Below are 20,778 nucleotides of genomic sequence, written 5' to 3' on the forward strand. Positions count from 1 at the left end.
ATTTTTCAACCGGTAGTTATGTGACCAGTTGCTTGTGGTGACATAGCACTCAGTCCGGTGATTCCACCGGTGGCCTGACCATGTAAAATGGTTAAGATTTGACAAAGTTATGAGTCTTACAACAAGAGAAAGTGACAATTTCAGAGGATATATCATGTCTAGACCATTGTGTCCGGTATTTATGTGACCGGTTGTTTATAGTAAAACATAGCACTCAATCTGGTGATTCCACTGGTGGTCTGACCATGTAAAATGGTTAAGATTTGACAAAGTTATGAGCCCTACAAGAGAAAGCCATAAATTTAGAGGATATTATGATGTATTGTATCTAGACCATTGCAACCGGTATTTTTTGACCGGTATTTACGTGACCGGTTGCTTGTGGTAATGTAGCACTCAATCCGGTGATTCCATCGGTGGTCTGACCATGTAAAATGGTTAAGATTTGACAAAGTTATGAGCCTTACAACAAGAGAAAGTGACAATTTCAGAGGATATATCATGTCTAGACCATTGTGACCGGTATTTATGTGACCGGTTGTTTCTAGTAACAGTACTCAATCCGGTGATTTCACCGGTGGTCTGATCATGTAAAATGGTTAATATTTGACAAAGTTATGAGTGCTACAAGAAAAAGTCACAAATTCACTGGCAGAGGATATATGATATCTAGACCATTGTGACCAGGATTTTTCAACCGAAGTTATGTGACCAGGTTGCTTGTGGTAGCATAGCACTCAATCCGGTGATTCCACCGGTGGTCTGATCATGTAAAATGGTCAAGATTTGACAAAGTTATGAGTGCTACAAGAAAAAGTCACAAAGTCAGAGGATATATGATATCTAGACCATTGTGACCGGGATTTTTTCAACCGGAAGTTATGTGACCGGTTGCTTGTGGTAACATAGCACTCAATCCGGTGATTCCACCGGTGGTCTGATCATGTAAAATGGTCAAGATTTGACAAAGTCATGAGCCCTACAAGAGAAAGTCATGAATTTAGAGGATATATGATATCTAGACCATTGTGACCGGTATTTTTTGACCGGTAGTTATGTGACCGGTTGCTTGTGGTAACATAGCACTCAATCCGGTGATTTTACCGGTGGTCTGATCATGTAAAATGGTCAAGATTTGACAAAGTTATGAGCCTTACAAGAGAAAGCCACACATTCAGAGGATATTATGATATATTGTATCTAGACCATTGTAACTGGTATTTTTTGACCGGTATTTATGTGACCGGTTGCTTGTGGTAACATAGCACTCAATCCGGTGATTCCACCGGTGGTCTGATCATGCAAAATCATTAAGATCTGACAAACTTATGAGCCTTACAAGATAAAGCCACAGATTTAGAGGATGTTATATCTAGACCATTGTGACCGGTATTTTTGTGAACAGTTGCTTGCAGTAATATAGTACTCAATCTGGTGATTCCACCGGTAGTCTGATCATGTAAAATGGTTAAGATTTGATAAAGTTCTGAGCCTTATAAGACCAAGTCATAAATTCAAAGGATACAGTGTTGTATCAGCTTATATCTGGACCATTGTAATCAGTATTTTTGCAACCGGTTGCTTGTGGTAATGTAGCACTCAATCAGGGGATTCCATTTTGCCCCTTTGATAGGAGAGTGTTCTAGCACTGTCAAAACATATTTAAGGAGTATATATTAACTCATTCCACCACTTAGTTGACCCCCTGAAGGGCTACATCAAACAATATAGCATATATACATGAAAACATAACTGATAAGAACCCTCCAACACTATCAAGGATGTTATTGGTAATCAGACACTTGGGATATGTCCCATGTATATCCCTAGTCATGGTCCTAAAATTCTGGAAAGATCCCTCAAGTATTGACGGTAAGATAAGTAAAACAACATAGGCTTGACATATGACAATTTACCCCTGTCACTGAAAGTCACTGACACATATCACACACACCAAAGATTTTATTAAAAATGCAGTAGTATGTATAGTAGACTACATAATGAACCTAAAATACACATTGCCCTGAAGGTAAAGTCTTTGTAGAAGAGTGTGGTGAGGAAATATTAGGATTGGTAAGTAAAAGTCCAACCACTACATATACACCAAACTGGTGAGTTTCGATGTTTTGGGCTTTTGGACTTTCCCACACTCTATTTCAGAGATATTTCACTGCCCTAGCTCTCAACTGTTAGTGGATCCTTTTATAAATCTGAGACCATGATATTGACCATGCTTAGAATATATTGCAAGCATCTGATTACTAGATTGTGTCCATTGGAGAATGTAGGCCCCTTATCAGTACACATACCCCCTTTCCCTTAGATAACAATATTATACCATATTTCTAACTGATCCTTGGGATGAGAAGTAGGTATATATGTAGTAAGGATAATATATGAGTAGTCTGGATCATTTATGCAATGGTAAAGTAGGGGAAAACACCAAAAATGTGACAACTGCAATCTTAGAAGTTTTAGCCTGTATAGAAGGATTCTGTAGGTATCCTGATGTACCAACCTGGTGTACATACTCTAAATCTGTCTAGGAATGGTCCCCATATCATTCTGCAGCTGTGTTCCTGTAGGAAAACCTTTCCCAGAGGATGGACCACCAGGAGAGGGTGAGTACACAGCATCACAAGGTTTTGTCTGTGGATGTTAAGGTCATGCTCAAAGGAAGGAGAACTCAAAGGGCTTGACTTCAGCTTGTGTGCTGCACCCCTTACCCAAGTATGTGCCCTTAATTTATGAGAGGCAGGAGGGAAGTCCAACAAAGTCCAGAGGTTTCCGGAGGTCAGACACTAGGGGAGTTCGGCGGAACTCCAGAGGTTCAAGGAAACCCAGAGTAAGACTGCTGTGGACAAGTCTGGAGTAGAAATGGAACAGAGGTAAACTACCCTAAGGTAGAGCTGGAGACACACTGGTCTAGATATAACATATCCTCTGAATGTGTGGCTTTCTCTTGTAAGGCTCATAACTTTGTCAAATCTTGACCATTTTATATGATCAGACCACCGGTAAAATCACCGGATTGAGTGCTATGTTACCACAAGCAACCGGTCACATAACTACCGGTCAAAAAATACCGGTCACAATGGTCTAGATATCATATATCCTCTAAATTCATGACTTTCTCTTGTAGGGCTCATGACTTTGTCAAATCTTGACCATTTTACATGATCAGACCACCGGTGGAATCACCGGATTGAGTGCTGTGCTACCACAAGCAACTGGTCACATAACTACCGGTTGAAAAATCCCGGTCACAATACTGTAGATATCATATATCCTCTAAATTCATGACTTTCTCTTGTAGGGCTCATGACTTTGTCAAATCTTGACCATTTTACATGATCAGACCACCGGTAAAATCGCCGGATTGAGTACTATGTTACCACAAGCAACCGGTCACATAACTTCCGGTTGAAAAATCCCAGTCACAATGGTCTAGATATCATATATCCTCTGACTTTGTGACTTTTTCTTGTAGCACTCATAACTTTGTCAAATCTTGACCATTTTACATGATCAGACCACCGGTGGAATCACCGGATTGAGTGCTATGCTACCACAAGCAACCGGTCACATAACTTCCGGTTGAAAAATCCCGGTCACAATGGTCTAGATATCATATATCCTCTGCCAGTGAATTTGTGACTTTTTCTTGTAGCACTCATAACTTTGTCAAATATTAACCATTTTACATGATCAGACCACCGGTGAAATCACCGGATTGAGTACTGTTACTAGAAACAACCGGTCACATAAATACCGGTCACAATGGTCTAGACATGATATATCCTCTGAAATTGTCACTTTCTCTTGTTGTAAGGCTCATAACTTTGTCAAATCTTAACCATTTTACATGATCAGACCACCGGTGGAATCGCCGGATTGAGTGCTATGTTACCACAAGCAACCGGTTACATAAATACCGGTTGTTGTTGCACCCCATAATACCGGCCCACCCGTCTTCATTGCACCCTATCATGCCGGCCCACCCGTCTTCATTGCACCCCATATCACCGGCCCACTCGTCTTCATTGCACCCTATATCACTGGCCCACCCATCTCCATTGCGCCCTATAATGCCGGCCCACCTGTCTTCATTGCACCCCATATCACCAGCCCACTCGTCTTCATTGCACCCCATATCACCGGCCAGCTCATCTTCATTGCACCCCATATCACCGGCCGACTCATCTTCATTGCACCCAATAACACCGGCCGACTCGTCCTCATTGCACCTCCTTTACCGGCCCACCCGTCTCCATTGCACCTGCTATACCGGCCCACCTGTCTCCATTGCACCTGCTATACCGGCCCACTCATCTTAATTGCACCATATTTACCGGCCCACCCATCTCCATTGCACCTGCTATACCGGCCCACCCGTCTCCATTGCACCTGCTATACCGGCCCACTTGTCTCAATTGCACCCTATTCTCCGGCCCCCTCGTCTTCATTGCACCTTATGTACCGGCCCACTCGTCTCCATTGCACCTCATTTACTGGCCCACTCGTCTCCATCACACCCCAGTTCCCCAGCCCACTCGTCTATATTGCACTCCATTCCTCCGGCCCACTCATCTATCACACACTGGATTCACTACTACTATTCATAATTTCCTATATAGTACATTGCTATACTACCATCTATACTATATACACCCGGCCCATCTGTTTGCCTTGGACACTCCACCCCCTCGGCCCACTCGTCTAACACGGTACAATTATTGCCATGGGCCAGCACCGGGTGGCCCGTCTCTGTTGGTACATTGTCACACCCGGCTGCCCGTCTGAGACATGTGAATTCACTGAAGGGGCTCCCTTTGAAATGGCGTGCTGCGGAGATTCCATATCGCGCGCACCTAGGGGATAAAGATGAAGGGACGGTGCAGAAGAAAGCCGGTCCTACTCCATTGTGTAAGTTATATACAGGGAGAAGCGCTTAATTAATGGAGCAAGCCATCAGAACAGGACATTGATGCAATGATAGAACTGCCTGATAAGTAAACCACTGCTCGCTGATAAGTAAGATACGCACTGGGCTGTGTAGCAATTGGATATTGACCAGGGACCTTTACTGCCTGACGCCTCAGTTGGACATCGAGAACATATCTTGGTGATAGCAACTAAACACGCCCTTCCACAACGGTTGTACGTGACAGGTTTCCCATCGCTGTTAGACACATGCATTCTAGGCTGGTGCTACAAGGATATACCAATCATAACACGAAGGGGGAGCGTAGCGAGACGGGTACTTGATGGTGTGGAAAATATAGGCGAAATTGCAAACAGATACCAGGATTTTAGGTCTAATCAAGACAGACGCTGCCCGCCACGACCTACCTATGTGATGGAGTTATGGGCTGAATATCGTGAACGATGGAACGACTAAGGACAGAAATTTGTGATCACTCATCAAAAGAGGCTTGGGCGCTTGGGTCCGACACTTCAACTGCACAGCGCACTGAATCTGAACTAAGGGAGACTTGTCTGCGGGTCTAGACCTTTTGGGAAACATGCGCTCAGTATGTAGATTGTTGACTTTGACTGAAACAGCCTGCGCTCCGCAGTTGAAATTCTAGAATGTCGTCACCAATCGCTGGGACATAGGAAACATCGGCACTATGCAAGTATGGGACTTGGAGACGACTCGAGTGCCTCGCTCTTATGGGCAAGGAAATCGACCCTAGTCTCCCGACTATAATCGTCGGTGAACATCATGTAGTACAAGCTTCCTCCTAGACTCTCGGTTTGAGCTGGGCCCCATAAGTCCGTGTGGATGACCTCACCATACGTCTTCACGCTGATTCTCTGATTTGGGGAAGGGCTTACGCGTTGCCTTTGCTTTAGCACAGGTATCGCAAAAATCCGGCTTGGAGGTGGAGTCTAGCTCAACACCTTCTACCAGGCCCTTTTTAACCGCCTCTAACACAGCTGTGTGTGAGACATGTCCAAGGATGCAGTGGAGTTTGTTAATGGTACATTTTGAACGCGCAACATGCACATGGTGCTGATTCCTTCCCATGACCGCGTATAGGCCGTCTACCTGGGGGATCATCGTGATAACACTGCGCTTGGGGCCAGGGGACAAGATTTTACACATCTTGTCCTCGAAATGCACGGCTAGGCCGCCAGCTGTGATCCGATTAGTGGAAATGAGAGTGAACACCATTTTTGGTGTGAATAGCACGTCCTTGAGCGTCACAGTAGTGCACTCCTTTCCATTTGGTAAGTCCAGCTTGATGTCACCCTTCCCTATGGCGCTAATGGTCGATCCATCAGCGGTATGTACCTCCTGGGCATCTATCTTGACATAGTTAAGGAACTTGGTGCAGTCTGGGCAAAAATGCGAGGTAGCTGCCTGAGTCGATGATAGCGCCCCAGCGCTCAACAGGGATGTTCAGCTGATTTGCGATATTCGCTAAGTCACTTGTAGCGAACGCATAGTTGTCTGCTGGAGTGGCGTCAGATGCTGCCACATTAGCACCTTCCTTTGGTGGGTGGCCTCCCTTCTTCTGCCGCTGATTGGGTCCTTGCCCCTCTTTACCTCCTCCCGGTCTCCAGCAATCGCTCTTATAATGACCCTTACAATCAGCAGTTATAGCACATTACATCAGGATTGGTCTGGGTCGTCCCATTTGACTTTCGACCTTTGCCGCCGGGTGTCTTTGCCATCAAGGCAGAATTTCCACCCTTCTTTCCAGTGCGACAGTCGGTGAGTTGACTGATGTTCATACTCTTCAGTGACTACACTGATGAGCTCATTAGGGGTAAGAGGTTTCTGGGCAATCTTTGCTGCTGCATTAATAGACGAGAGTAAGGGGTGATAGGATTCAGGAAGGGAACCTAGCACAATCGCATAGAAGTCGCAGTCCTCGATGTCCGTGCCCATTCCAGCCAGCAATTCTCATAATCAGAGTAATTCACCGAAGTGAGTTTTAACGTCTCTGTTCTCGTTGCATCTCATATCCTGCAGACAGTGACGCAGATCTATCTGCACTAGCTTGGTCTTGCCTTCATGGATATCGCGGATTTCATCCCAGATTAACGAGGCACTCTCAAGCTTCTGGACGCACAGTAACAGTCGATTGGTGATTGTACTAAAAATCTGCTGTCTGATGAGTGAGTCTTTCTGAAAGAATTTGTCTGTTGCCTTTTCCAAATCAGCTGATCTCCATTTGCGTAGCTGTCAAGCCGTCAGGCTTCATAACGATGCTCGTCGTTGGATCAATCTTGAATGGGGTAGGTTTCGTTTCACGGCTGTCAACGTAGCGCATCATGCCTCTCGCACCAATGGCTGTCAACATACGTTCCTTGTAGGTGATCCAGTTGCTGGCGTCTTCGGCTAGCTTTGGGATGTTGAACATTGGGGAGTTGGTGCTGGGGAGTGTGGAGTCCATGGCCGTGACAGGGCTCATAACCTAAAGAGATTGTGTGAGCGGCTGCGACAAAGAGGGAGCTGGAAAGACAAATATATATCTCAGACTCTAGGAAAGATCTCTGTATGAGTATAGTACCTGGAAAGACAAATATATCTAATGGTATGTTAGCTCTATAGTTTAGCATAGAAATGAATAAAAACATACATCTCAGACTCTAGGAAAGATCTGAGATGTTTGGTCGACGTGACTTGTTCTTTATAGTATGGTTAGCATAGATAAGTAAATTAGTGTAATGTAGGAATAGACATCTCAATATTGACGGGCCTCGGCCGATGTCAATGCATCGCCTCATCATACCTGGACGTTGCGCTCATATGGTTTCACTTTCATCTCTCCGGTCTGTTCTCCTCTGACTCTCTCGTTTCGACTGACTCCAACAGTTACCTCTGTCCGATCGACTGTCAGTGTTGGCTGTTACTGTGACAACCTCACACTTTTTTTTAACATTCAGCTGAGCTTTATTCTTCTGTCGCTGACTCTATCTGTTACAAACTGCATTGTTGGGTATTGACCTTATCGGGTCAGCCCGCTGTTCTTACAAGTTTACAAACTGCCTCCCTGCCGCTCTCATATTCCCGTACCCTTATCTTCTATCATGACAAGGAGTTGTTCCAAGCTCAGAAGAGCGATTGCCGACACACCTCCTATAAACAACTTGCTGAACCGAACACCATCACCTGACTGCGTACCATCACCTGACCAAGTACCATCACCATTTACCACTCCATCTTCAGAAAGCTCCAGTATTCTCGTGCCAATCAGAGCACATATAGTCTCTGACTCTGAATCAAGCGACTCTGATTATACCCCTGCTATATCCACTATGTCTTCATCAAAAACAGGACATTGTGATCAGTCTTCGGCTAGCAAGCCTCCTTTCCTCACTGCTGGAGAAGTGACACCCAAGGTGTTATGGTCATGGGAAATGGGGTGTACCCAGTTCTTCATGCACAAGGTCATCCCTGGGGACGAAATGGTTCAAAAGGTTGCCTGGGGATTGCAAGACCCACACATCCAAGATTGGTACATCACGAATCAAGAAGAAATTCATCTAATGATGTTCAAAGAATACATGGCTGAAGTCTGCAGCATCTGGCTCCCCATAGGTTGGGCTGATACCATCAGACGTAAGATGCTGGCCTCAACACAAGGTCAGCGTGCCTTCAGTGACTGGGCTATAGACATGCAAAGTCAAAACACGCTCCTTAGAGGGACGCCATCTCACCTCACAAATATCAACATCCTCTACCACCTCGAATCTCACATGAATGTTGATCTTGCTGCTGACTATCATGCAGAGAACATCATTGAGGACGACCTATGCAAGTGGATCAAAAAGGTTCGTATCCTCGATGATAAATGACTCTGCTACCTGGTCAGACAGAAGGAAGCGGTTGAGAATGCACTACGTGCTGAACAAGCCCGCTCCTCTGGCAATAAGAAGCTGAACACAAATACTTGCTTCAATACAAAGAACAGTAATGCCCAGCCCAAAGACGCCATAGCTAAGTCATTCACTCAACTCCCAACTCTCACAGATACCGAAAGGCAGCTGTTGCGTGACAATGATGGCTGTTTCAAGTGCCGAGAGCCATTTGCAGGTCATACGTCGTCAGGATGTCCAAAAGGATTCCCAGATGGCGCGTTGTACAAGACCCTCACAGCAGGTGTGGTCTTAGTGAAGAAAACAAAGAAGAAGGATATAGTGGCTGCAGTGGACATCAATGAAGAAGCTGAAATGGTTGCAGTAGTGATGCTGTCCGCAGTATTAGGAAATGGTACTGACTCAGGTGAAGAGTGCATGGCCCCGCTACAAACCCCTCACCTTCATTGGGACTGTCTTGTTGATGGGCCTGCCAGTTTCTTCTCCCATAAATGTTTCTGCTCTTATTGACCATGGCTCTTCTTTAGTTCTGATTGGTGAAGACCTAGTCAACAAACTGGGATTACACCTGTCAGCAACTGTCAAAACCATTACCTGTCTCTCTCGCATTGTCTAAAGACAAAGAATCATTCCTCCTCTCACAATACGTCAAGTTAGCCTGTACCTCACTCAACCAAGTTTACACATCTCGAACTGTATGTGCGATCATCGCACCTGAACATTTGTACTCCACTGTTACTCGGAGGTCCTTTTCTCCAACATAATCGAATTGTCATTGACCATGAGCTACGTACGTGCATCGTTAAGGACACTAATTATGATCTCTTGCAGCCCAAGAACAACACGTCACCTTCACCACCTAGTATCTTGCTGTCTGGACCACAACTCTTCTGGATGAAGAGGGATGTTGTAAATGAGCTGAAGTCTGTCTTACCAGAACTGAAAGACATTGTCGACAGTGAGTGTGAACCAGGTAAAAGGTATTGATGTTGTCGGGGCTGTACAGTCCAATATATATGGGTTGTTGTACCAAGAGCAGCTTAAAGCCTTGGACGATAAGTATAAGAGAGTGTTTAAAGATCGTTTTCCTGCTGATATCCCTCATAACGACACAATGCCAACAGATGTCTTATTTTGGATAAACTTGAAGGATGCTAACAAGATAGTGCAACTGCGATCATACAATTGCCCCAAGAAATATTGCGCGGTGTGGAAGACCCTGTTGGACTCTCACGTTGACAGCAGATGGCTATGACACTCTGACAGCGAGTGGTCCTCACTGTCATTCATCATTCCAAATCCTGATCCGACAGTTTTGCCACAATGGGTAAACAATTTCCGAAAACCTAATCTTAACACCATTGCAGATAACCATCTGCTCCCGTGTATAGAGGAGATATTAAAGGACTGTGCGAAAGGAAAGTTCTTTGGTAAGATCGACATGACTAACACATTTTTTCAGACATGAGTCCATCTGGATGACATGAAGTACCCCACCATACACACACCTTGGGGTAAGTACAAATAGACGGTGATGCCAATGGGAGTGTGTAACACACCAGTGGTACACCAACAACGCATGACTGCGGCCCTGCATCATTTAATAGGGAAGATATGTCACGTATACCTTGACGACATCATCATCTGGTCCCAGACAATTGAAGAACATGAGAGGAACATTCGTCAGGTACTGGAAGTATTACGAACGGCCCACCTGTATTGTTCAATAAAGAAGACATCACTCTTCAACACAGAAATCAACTTCCTAGGGCATCACATCTTGGGACGAGGAATCGAGGTGGATAGCTCCAAGGTAGCTTGTATTCTGGATTGGCTGCGACCTCACAAAGCAACACATGTTTGCTCGTTCCTGGGAATCATGCATTATCTGGCAGAACACCTACCTGATGTGGCACAACACACTTGGATCCTTACAGCCTTGACGACTAAAGCTGCTGAGTTGAAGTTTCCTGCATGGACGAAGGAACACGAGACTGCCTTCAACGCCATAAAGGAACTGGTGGTAAGTCTGAGGTGTCTAATGATGATTGACCACAACAATGCTGGAGAAAACAAAATCTTTCTGACGTGCAACGCATCCAACTACACAACTGGTGTGATGCTTTCATGGGGTCCAACATGCGAGTCTGCTAGGCCTGTTGCCTTTGACTCGACACAGTTGTGCACAGCCAAGCTTAACTATCTGGTACACAAAAAGGAATTGCTGGCGATTATCTGGGCGCTAAAGAAGTGGTGTTTAGAACTTCTGGGTGCACACATCAACATCTATACTGACCATTGTACCCTAGAGAATTTCCAAAATCAATGCAACCTGTTGAGACAACAAGCCCGCTGGTCAGAATACATGTTGCAATATGACATCACGATCCATTATATCAAGGGCAAGGATAACAAAGTGGCAGACACGCTGTCATGATGGAGGGGTTCAGACATGGTAATAGACACATGCGCAGCCTTACTGACTATTCAAGGCGACGCAGCACTGCAAGGGCGGATTCTCCAGGGATACAAGGAAGATCCTTGGTGTCAAAAGCTGAACAGTCTTGTCAACTCCTTACCAGGCCTGCGGAAGGAGAGTAATGACCTATTCTACATTGCAGACCGTCTGGTGATCCCATGCATTGACAATCTCAATGAGCACTTGTTTCATGCCGCTCATGATGCTGCTGGCCATTTTGGGGCAGATAAGTTGTATGCCTGTTAGGTACCATGCCGGGCTCAAGAAGCGGAGGGGTCGGGGCTTGGCTTCAGCTCTTGCGCTGCACCCTTAGCCAAGTATGTGCCCCAAATTTGGAGCGGGTCTGACATTGTCTGATGGTAGGACAAGTAGACTGCTTTGGTCCACTTTGAGGGTTGGGAGGTAAGCGCTACTAGCGGTGGGCCAACTAGGAGTGGAGCGGAGAGGGCGGAGGATAGTGCGGAGGGTGGATAGGAGCAGAGGGGGGTGATTGATAGAGGCAGAGAAGTAAAGGGGAAGACTTAGAGCACGGCTCTAAGTCAGAGCGGAAAGTCAGAGGTGACAACAAGATGAAACTTGTGTCTGGAGGAGGCAAGGTCCTACTGAGAATTCTCACAAGTAGAAACTGCAAGAAGACAAGTAATATTAAGACTGAGGAAAATATCTAAGTACAGGATATGTTATTGTCATGAATGTTCAAAACTGCATCTAAATTTCGATTATCGAACCCTAAGTCACCTATCCGATAAGATTAGATTAGATAAGATCCCTGATAAGATAAGATAAGATGGATAACCGATTAACGATCACTATCTTCAATTCACATCTATACTACATCGATGTCATCCATCTATATCCGTAACCCTAGATATCCGAAGACATCACATCCTTAGAAGTCCTACAATTAGGCAACCGGCTACATCATAAGCATCTACACGCCTCTATGATCAAACCATAACCGAGAGTCCTTTACAAGCCATCTCTCGAAGAGTCATCATCCCTTCACATCGCAGACCTTCACTTCTCACACATGACATGTTAAGAGTTACCTCTGTCATTCACCGAACCCCTTACATAAGAACCTGTTGCACAGTCACAGCTACATCCCTGAACCCTATCACAGAAGCGCCACTCATAGAGAAGCATGCTCATTACCAAAGACCCTGGAGAAACCCTAGATCTGATCGTCCCGATACATCTCCAGATCCTATTTCCTATCGAGATCCTTAATCACCGCTCGAGACTTCTTGTCACAGAACTCTCTCACCCTTCTTCATTTCCGTTGACCCTGAATAGAAGCAGACCCTGCTTAATCTCCGATACCCCTATGAACCCTTAACCCTTTCTTGTAGTTGATTGGTTGATAAGACGCCCTAAACCCTAGGCGCAATGTTATGATCTTATATAGATATATCACTACCTTTCATACTCAGATATCTCCGCTTAGAGAGTAGTATATAGTCTAGGTCGTAGTCAGTAGTACTCCTTAGACTTAACCTCTTCGTTCCTACCTTGTGTAGACAGAGACGTTCACTCTCAATACATCTATTCTCTTATCCTTGACGAGTCCTAGTGGTTGTGGGATACCTTTGCCAATCGGTGAACGTTGATCATAACAGTTATATACTTCTAAGTGTGAGGCAGTGATTAGGAGAACTATGTTGTAAAGCTATGTACCAAGGATATAATTTGTAAGTACTTACACGGGCGAAGACATAAGTCGGAGCGGATATCAATATGTACGCATCGGATCCATGATTGAGCAGTAAGAGGAATTACCAGTGATCCGGAAGTAAGGGTCTATGTACCAAAGGGGAAAGTATATGTCTAAATGGGGAAAGAGGTTCCAGTTGAATGGAGACATTATAGAAGGGGACCGGTTGGGTGGTTGAGCGGAAGCATAGGAGCGGATGCGGAATGATGATTGGACAGAGCAGAGGACGGATGGAGATAGTCCGACGCAAGTTCTATGAGCTCCGACAGGATGTCGGAACAGAGGTCCTCTGAGGGAGGACTGGTGGACTACTAGGTGAGTGCGGGAAAGTCGGGCAGGGGTTGTTCCGCCCGACAGGAGGGAGGCAGGAGACTACTGTGGTCGGGACCCAACAGTAGAAGCGGGGTGGAAGGGACTGCTTGGACGAAGTCCAAAGCAGAGTGGAACAGAGGGGATGGATGTGAGAGTGCGGAGTTTAGCTCCGATGCGCAGGAAGTCAGACGAGTGGAGGAATGGAGGAATGGAGGGTGGCTGGCCTAGGCCAGCTAACAGGAGTTGACTAGGATCAGGCCCAAGTCAAAGAACAGAAGAGCAGGGCTTAGAAAAGGTAATATTCAGACTGAGTATCTACAGACAATTGTACATATGTTTATATACTCTAAGTGATGATCATAGCATAGCAGAAGGCTATGTGCTGAGTGTACAGGATTACAATAGGATGACTGAGACATACGAGAATAAGGCTTGGGGAACAGTATGTACGCGACAGGATCAGAATTGCTAGGGTATAGGGATTACTGGTGATCCGAAAAGCAGAACTATGATACTAAATGGGGATAGGACCAGTTGAGTGGTTCCTAGTCCAGGAGTGGACTGGTGAGGTGGTCGGACGGACTAATAGTTGGGTGGGACAAGACGAGCGGAACCGAGCGGGTCGGAAAAGCGGAGGGAGTAGGAGTAGGATTGGGTGGACCGATAGGGTGGAGGAGCAGAACCCCAGATAGGGTCGGATGGAAGGGGTATAATGTCGGAGGACATAGGGGTAGTGTCGGAGGAGCGGAATGGGGTCGGGCGGAGGTAGCAGGGCTAATCCTGCTGAGATGCACTTCATGCATTGTCGGAGAAGGAGGAATGGAGCAAACGTGGAAACAGGGAGTCGGACCAGGGGTGGGGATGTTCACAGGTGGTATTGGAGGTGCTTGGATCCAGTATATGACACCTACCTAGGGAGATCATGTCCGACCATGATAAGATTTTTTTATCAAAATTCTGGCATGCGTTACACAAGCTGACTGGAATTAAGATGAAAATGTTGTCTACATATCACCCCAAAATGGATGGAGCTAGTGAATGTACCAACAAGACCGTTAGTCAGTGTTTGCACTACTACATTGATCAGAACCATAAGGGTTGGGTCCATGCTCTTCCCCAGGTGCATTTTCATATCATGAATATGGTGAATGCCAGTACTGGCTTTGCACCTTTTCAGCTGCATCTCGGACGATTACCACGCATGTTGCCACCTCTAGTGGATAACAGCATCTCTCATGCTAGCGGATCTGAAGCAGAGCGCACATCATTGCTGCTATCACAGCTGAAGTACAACATCATGGAAGCACAAGATAACCTCCTCACAGCAAAGGCCGCTCAGGCAATTCAGGTGAACAAGAACCATGTGCTCACTGTTGTCTTTCAAGCAGGAGACCACATGCTGCTCACTGACCAAACACCATCAACAGTGAATATATCCAGAAAGGCGACAAGCATGTCGCAAAGTTCATGCCAAGATACGACAGACCCTACATGATACTTGACACTCATCCCAAAACATCCACATACACTGTTAGACTTACCAAATTCCCCCAACATCTTCCCTACATTTCACATCAGCCAGCTACGCCCCTACCACAAGAACGATGCAAGCTTGTTTCCCACATGAGAACTCCCACGTCCAGGACCTGTGGTAACTGCAAATGGTCAGCTAGAGAACTTCATCAAGAAGATCATTGACGAATGAAAGGTGGGACGAGGAAAGAAGTATTTGGTCCGTTGGGTTGGCTTTGGTGAAGAAGACGACAAATGGCTACCTCGACAAGACTTAGAAGACTGCGAGGCATTGGATGCTTGGGAGACGGAGAGATCAAAAGGATAGTGGGGAAGGGGGCAACTTCGTCATGCGAAGGGGTGGACCAAAAATGGTCTCACGTGACACCAAAATGGTCGTGCACGTGAGGGACCATTTGCGACCATTCAACAAAGTCACGTGATATATGGTTGGTATGAAGGGAGAAGGGGAACAGTAAGTGCGGGAGGGAGGAGGAGGAGTGCGAAGCAAAGGGCGAGGCTAGATAGCGAGGAGATACTGTAATATACAAGATGTGAAGCATTAGTAGTGATAAAGGAACCAAAGCGAGAGCATTTGAATTGAAAGATTTAAAAAAATTACTACTGAGTCCCAGTGCTCCTGGAGGTACTCAACACGAAGGTGCTTGATGCCGTTGTGCACAGTCAGCAGCGCATCCGGCGTTGATTCATCAATCTCAAGCTCCTCGTACAGCTTGAATAGCACCGTGCCTGATTCTTCGAGTGTCGTTGACCAGTCGAGCAGCATCATCGCAAAGGCCTCCTGCTCGAGGGCAGGACTTTCACCAGAAGGCCAGAGGAACACTTGCTCGTATATTGACTTGACGGTTTCGAGGAAGGCACGCGGATGGAAGCGCTTGCCTTCAGAGAATATGCCTGGTGGCTGTGGCCAGGGTGGAGGCGCCTCGGTTTTGGACACCTGCTTGGCGCCGTCGGCACAAAAGCCCTGTCTGTGGTTGTACCCCGAGTTCTCGGGACCGGGGTACATGATGGTCTTGCAGCGGGAGCATGTGTGTGCCTTGCGAATCTGTAGATAGAGAGTGTGAGCAAGCACGAAATAGATGAGAAAGGACTTGCGCACCTTCTTCCCAAGCCCAGGCTCGGCCTTGATGAGCTCAATAGCGTGACAGTGCCTTCTCCAGAAGGACTCTGAGCCAGAATGAGCTGTATTGTAGTGTTAGCACAATGAAAAATGTCAGTGAGCGACTGGAAACTCACATTTGAAGTCATTTTTTGCGACACGGTTCATCACGGCGACCTCGATCTCGCCGAGCTTTCGCAGAAGGGCCTGGGGGTTCTTCTTCACCGTTTCGGAACCATTGGCGTGGTTCTTCTCCTCGAGATGGTTGTTGTAGGTCTCGGTAGCTGCAGCCCACTGTTTGGGTGTCATCTTGAAGGAGATCCACGCAAACTCGGCTCTCATGTCCATGAACAGGTGGAATTCGACATCGCCGGAGATGTGCATGGCACAGGCATCGATTCTCGTCGCAATGGTGAAGAAGTGTTGAGAACGGGTCATTCCTGGGGGCCTCGGAATAGGTGTGAGAGCGGTGGTACCAGCAACTGGGTTTGGGGGAGTGGAACTGGGTGTGACCGGCGCGGGAAGCTGACACTGAGTGCTGGCGCCAGCATCTGTCGGCCATTGTGAGGGAGCTTTGCAGTAGGGCAGCCGGCTTCTTGGTTTCAGGAAGTGGTCCAGTGTGATTGATGGAGAAATCCCCTGTAAATGCGGATCAGAGGAGGGTATAATGGGAGTGGAGGGGGGGAAATGGGAGAGAAAGAGTGTGCTTACCTGTGATGCGGCAACTTCTGGGACATTAACACTAGCGGCGGCCGTCATATGCCGCATGATCTTGCGGGGTGGCCTGCACGCTGCTGGCCTGGCCTGGCCAGAATCTTCAGGTTCATTGTCATCCGCCTTGCGCTTTGTTGTTGGTTGCGGTTGAGTGTTTGCTGTCATGACGGCCAAATGAGAGTTGGCCTCGCTAGTGTCAGTGACTTCTGCGACTGTGGGAATTGTGGTGGTTAGTGAAAGCTGCGCATCGAAGGGGGCCTGAGGCTGGGAAAGAAGCTGCGGGTCAATGTTGAGCTCTTCAAGTATTTCAGACCTCGCAGACTGCAGGGCAAGGTCAACTGCATCATTGCCTTCGCCACTAAGTGCCTCAAGAAACTTTGGGCCAGTCATATTGAGCTCGATTGGTGACTCTTCCGCCTTGACATCCAGTAGCCCACCAAATGTGGATGCAAAACTCGATTTGACGAGCCCGAAGTGCTCCTCGGACGTGGTCTGAATGAGCTCTGGCAGGCAACATGTGCTGGTGGTCTTCTCTTCGAGTCGGAGGTTGTTGAATTGCTTTGCGATCCTGTCGATGAGGTGAATGTGATGAGAACCATGAGTTGATGCGACAAAGTCTGATTTTCTCGCCCTCAAAAAGGAGACGCGGATGTTTCGTCGAAGAACGAAGTCGTGGCAAAGGCCCGTGAATGTCACAATCCCGCTGGTGTGCACACGCTGGAGTGAGTTCCACCCTTTGTGCGACCCCTCCACACGGCTTCCATCTGTTCGTATGTCCTGCCGCTGGCGTTCGAGGCAGCCTTTCTGTACATGTTTGAGCTGTTCCTCGTGAACCTGAAATTGATGTTAGTGTGAAACGGACTTTTCTGGGACGAGTTACTCACTTTGCGTGCCCCCACTGACCAAACTGTGCCTTCACATGCCCATTTGTCGAACGTCGAGGTAAGTCTCGTCTCCTGCTCATTTCGGTCCCAGTACTTTGCGGGATTCCCGCCTTCAGCATGTTTCTTCAAGATACAGGCAGAGATCTCCACGACTACCTCTTTCCGGTGGGGATTCTTGGAGGGATTAAGGATAACAGTCGCATATCTTGCTCTTAGGATTAGTTTGTAGACTATTAGATGCAAATAAAGATGTACTCGCCTCATAATGAAATGCCAGACATCCAGTTTCATTGTGGCATCAGGGAAAACAACAGACACAGCATTGCGAACATGGCAGCAGTTGTCGGCAACAAATACTTCAGGTGGAGGTACATCCAGAGCCTCGCATCGCGTCTTGAGGCCTTCGAGAAGTTCGCTTATCTCGGCATTTGACTGACCGTGACAGAAGCGCTAATATAGATCAGTCAGTAGGTGCCGTCTCCAGTCTCATTCAGTTGACCTACCCAGCCCACAATCTCACCATTCTCGTTCATCAGACTTATAATCCCTCCCTTCAGGACCTTCAGCTTCTGCTTCTCTCGGCTGGTGATGGTTGCTTTTCGTAGCGGCACGGAATGTGTTGTCAAATGAAATGCTTATACCTACTCAAGCGCTGGTGAGTGTCAAGCACTGATAGTAGAGCAATTTCTTACCAGAGAGAGTGCGAAGATATTCCTCTGACTCCCTTTCCCGCGTTCCTGACACAAACTCCTGGAAGATCTCGCTGACCATGTCATGCGAGATCGGCCTCGCATTGTACTCTTTTACGTCGTAAGGATCCGAAAATGCCCGAAGTGGATTTGGGCTGAAGAAATCCATCCCGTGTCGTGTCGTTCGACGCTGACTTCCAAGCTTGAAGGTATTCCAGCTTCCGCCTGTTGTACTCAAGCAGATGAAGTTCTTTAGAAGGTGTGTGTTAGCGCAGTGTTTGAGAAAGTAGAATAGTGGTACTCACGTCGGATGTTTTCAGCGAGAGTTCCTGCAGTAGATGATGGGCGCAACTCAACAACTAGATCAAACAGCTCACGACTAACAGCACATCTGTAGAAGAAGATTGGTACGTCCGCTGCCGGTGAATGTGACTTAGCCCGCTAATCAACAATCACCAGCCAAAATTGATCAAGCTCACCTGGAATGGACCAATGGGACCAATTGCGCCAGAAGTCCGGATTCGTTGTTGCGAAGCAGTGTCCTTTGAGGTGCGTCTTTCCATTATGCTCACAGTCGCTTTCTAGGCCCTTCTTACTTGTTGGATCAGTTCTGCAACTCTCACAGCGGAGCTGCATGCCTAATGCTGCCTCATCAAGCATTACTCCATGGACATCCCGAGGACCAGTCCCAGTCCACCCATCCCACGAAACACCATCCCTAGAATCGCATCGCGGACATCTTGCAAGCTCAGGGTGGTAGAATGGATGTATGACGCGAAGAGGCTTCAAGTACAAGACTTCTGGGTTGACTGCAGGCTCAGATTGATTGCGCTTTCGGGCATGGAGGTAAGATGGTGGCAGAAAATGAGGGCCAAGTATTGGAATCCTGCTGTCCAGGCATGGTCGCGTGAGTGTTTTCACTGATCGTATTCGTGTCTTCTCCGAGATATAGTTGATGTACTCAATCACTTCAGCCTCCCATTCACACTGGCGCTTGGGTCTTGGATTGGCCATTCGCTCTGTATGTCCTGTCCATGACCCAACGCATTTTTTCACCTAGCGCAATGGTCATTAACAGGTCAGTGTCAAGATGTGAAGTTCTGCATGCCTATTGCTTACCTGCGTCTTTCCAGTTTGCCTCGAATTTTTTCTGCCTGTCCTTTGGCTCCAGCATTGACAGCAGTTTGCGCACCATGTCTGGTTCATAGACGGACATGATTCTGCCGAGTCTCCAAGGGCTCTGTGTGTGGAAGGGATAGCAAATGTAACTAGTATTGTAAGGGTAATGAAAAAACGATTTTTTTTGCAATTAGGGGCCGCTTTTTGCGCTTGACTACTTCACCGCACTACTAGTGTCCGAACTCGAGTTGAATCAGTCTACCTGAATATTCCATATAACTGCCGTGCCAAGTCACCGTCAAAATAAATTCTATTGTTCAAGCGTGATTGGTGGGCTGAATGAATTCAATTAAAGGCTCAAAACTGACAACTGGTGCTACTGCATACTACGTAGTTCAAACCTACTATATGGCTCCACATCTCCACCACGTCCCTCCGTCAAAGTCTACAACTGGGGTTGGGGTGCAACCTGCAACTATCAAATCCGAAAGTACTGAGACAGCCTGTCCAATTGTTCACTGGCAACGGTTTAGATGCTGTATCTGTCAGAGTTCACCTGAACTCACAGATTCACACCGAGGATATCGAGCAGTTTGTGCGGTTCGGATTTGATGAACAAGTCAAAAGCCTTGCGACTCGTTCAGGGGTTTCAAGTAGCAATGGTCCAAGACATCTACAAACATGTTAGCAACTTCAAACGGTTGAAGAAAGTTATCAGGGCCATGCGTGCCTCTGCAATAGAGCGCGCTAAAGCCGAGATTGAAGCGCAGGAGATGGAGGACTTGTATGCCAGCGAGTCTGACTCGGAGGATGACAGGGGCAAGAATGACGGAGGAAAGGACACTGATAAGAAGCGAAAGTTTGGTGAGTAAACTTGAGCAGAACTTGAGATACATACATACAATGTATTAACTATTGAATTGTATTGAACCGAAATTTCCAGAGTCGGAGAGTTCGGAGAGGTCAACGTAAGCACTGGACGGTGTCTTGCAGATTCGGGAGGCGCAGGAAATGAGGTTTGTCACCGTTAAATAAATCTGTGTGTGAAGTACGTACCTTAGGGCATCACAGACCTCTCAGGGCCTGTACTGTCGAGACGGCGAGCAAATATCTGCTGCCTTGAAGTTGTAAATGAATAATCTGTGTGACAGTGTGAAGTACGTACTTTTGGAGCATCACTGCATCAATAAAGACCTCTCAGGGTCTGTACCGTCGAGACGGCAAGCAAATGTCTGCTGCCTTGAAGTAAGTTGCAGCAGCACATGAGAATAGGGTACGTACCTCGAGACTGCTCCTTTCAAAGTTCAAACAACCCCTTCGCGAGACCTCCGATCTCCGACAGAGCGACCCCTTCGCAGCTTCCCGCGCGCCTGCGGCGCGAGGACCCCTTCGCATGACCA

The 20,778-nt window shown here is 46.9% G+C and overlaps 3 protein-coding genes across 3 annotated transcripts; 1 reads left to right on the forward strand and 2 right to left on the reverse strand.

Annotated features, from left to right (window-relative positions):
- Positions 1-15,414: 15,414 nt before the first annotated feature.
- EDB91DRAFT_1051073 (uncharacterized protein) lies at positions 15,415-18,020 on the reverse strand (the record flags this gene model as incomplete). The annotated part of the gene is made up of 6 exons (XM_041313580.1): positions 15,415-15,918; positions 15,973-16,055; positions 16,110-16,420; positions 16,505-17,052; positions 17,110-17,520; positions 17,571-18,020. Coding segments are annotated over 6 exons (2,307 nt in total), but the record flags the coding sequence as incomplete, so codon positions are not given.
- A 680-nt stretch (positions 18,021-18,700) lies between these two features.
- On the reverse strand, positions 18,701-19,273 carry EDB91DRAFT_1051214 (uncharacterized protein; the record flags this gene model as incomplete). The annotated part of the gene is made up of 1 exon (XM_041313596.1): positions 18,701-19,273. One exon carries the CDS (start codon positions 19,271-19,273, stop codon positions 18,701-18,703), a length of 573 nt encoding a protein of 190 aa, XP_041178637.1.
- Positions 19,274-19,710: 437 nt separating this feature from the next.
- Positions 19,711-20,778, forward strand: EDB91DRAFT_1125836 (uncharacterized protein). The gene is made up of 7 exons (XM_041318415.1): positions 19,711-19,883; positions 19,912-19,997; positions 20,023-20,242; positions 20,269-20,364; positions 20,435-20,496; positions 20,544-20,610; positions 20,660-20,778. The coding sequence occupies exons 1-4, from the start codon at positions 19,718-19,720 to the stop codon at positions 20,295-20,297; spliced, it is 501 nt and encodes a 166-aa protein (XP_041178638.1). The 5' UTR covers positions 19,711-19,717; the 3' UTR covers positions 20,298-20,364; positions 20,435-20,496; positions 20,544-20,610; positions 20,660-20,778.

The sequence above is a fragment of the Suillus paluster genome (assembly GCF_016628075.1).
Source record: "Suillus paluster strain FC165 chromosome Unknown EDB91scaffold_18, whole genome shotgun sequence".
Lineage (NCBI taxonomy): Eukaryota > Fungi > Basidiomycota > Agaricomycetes > Boletales > Suillaceae > Suillus > Suillus paluster.

Excerpts from the sequence above, each read along its gene's own strand:
- EDB91DRAFT_1125836 (XM_041318415.1), top strand. The coding sequence starts at position 19,718 with ATGAATTCAATTAAAGGCTCAAAACTGACAACTGGTGCTACTGCATAC. Across the intron at positions 19,884-19,911 it reads CGAAAGTACTGAGACAGCCT|ATGCTGTATCTGTCAGAGTT; the intron begins GTCCAATTGTTC and ends GCAACGGTTTAG. Across the intron at positions 19,998-20,022 it reads GGTTCGGATTTGATGAACAA|GGGTTTCAAGTAGCAATGGT; the intron begins GTCAAAAGCCTT and ends CGACTCGTTCAG.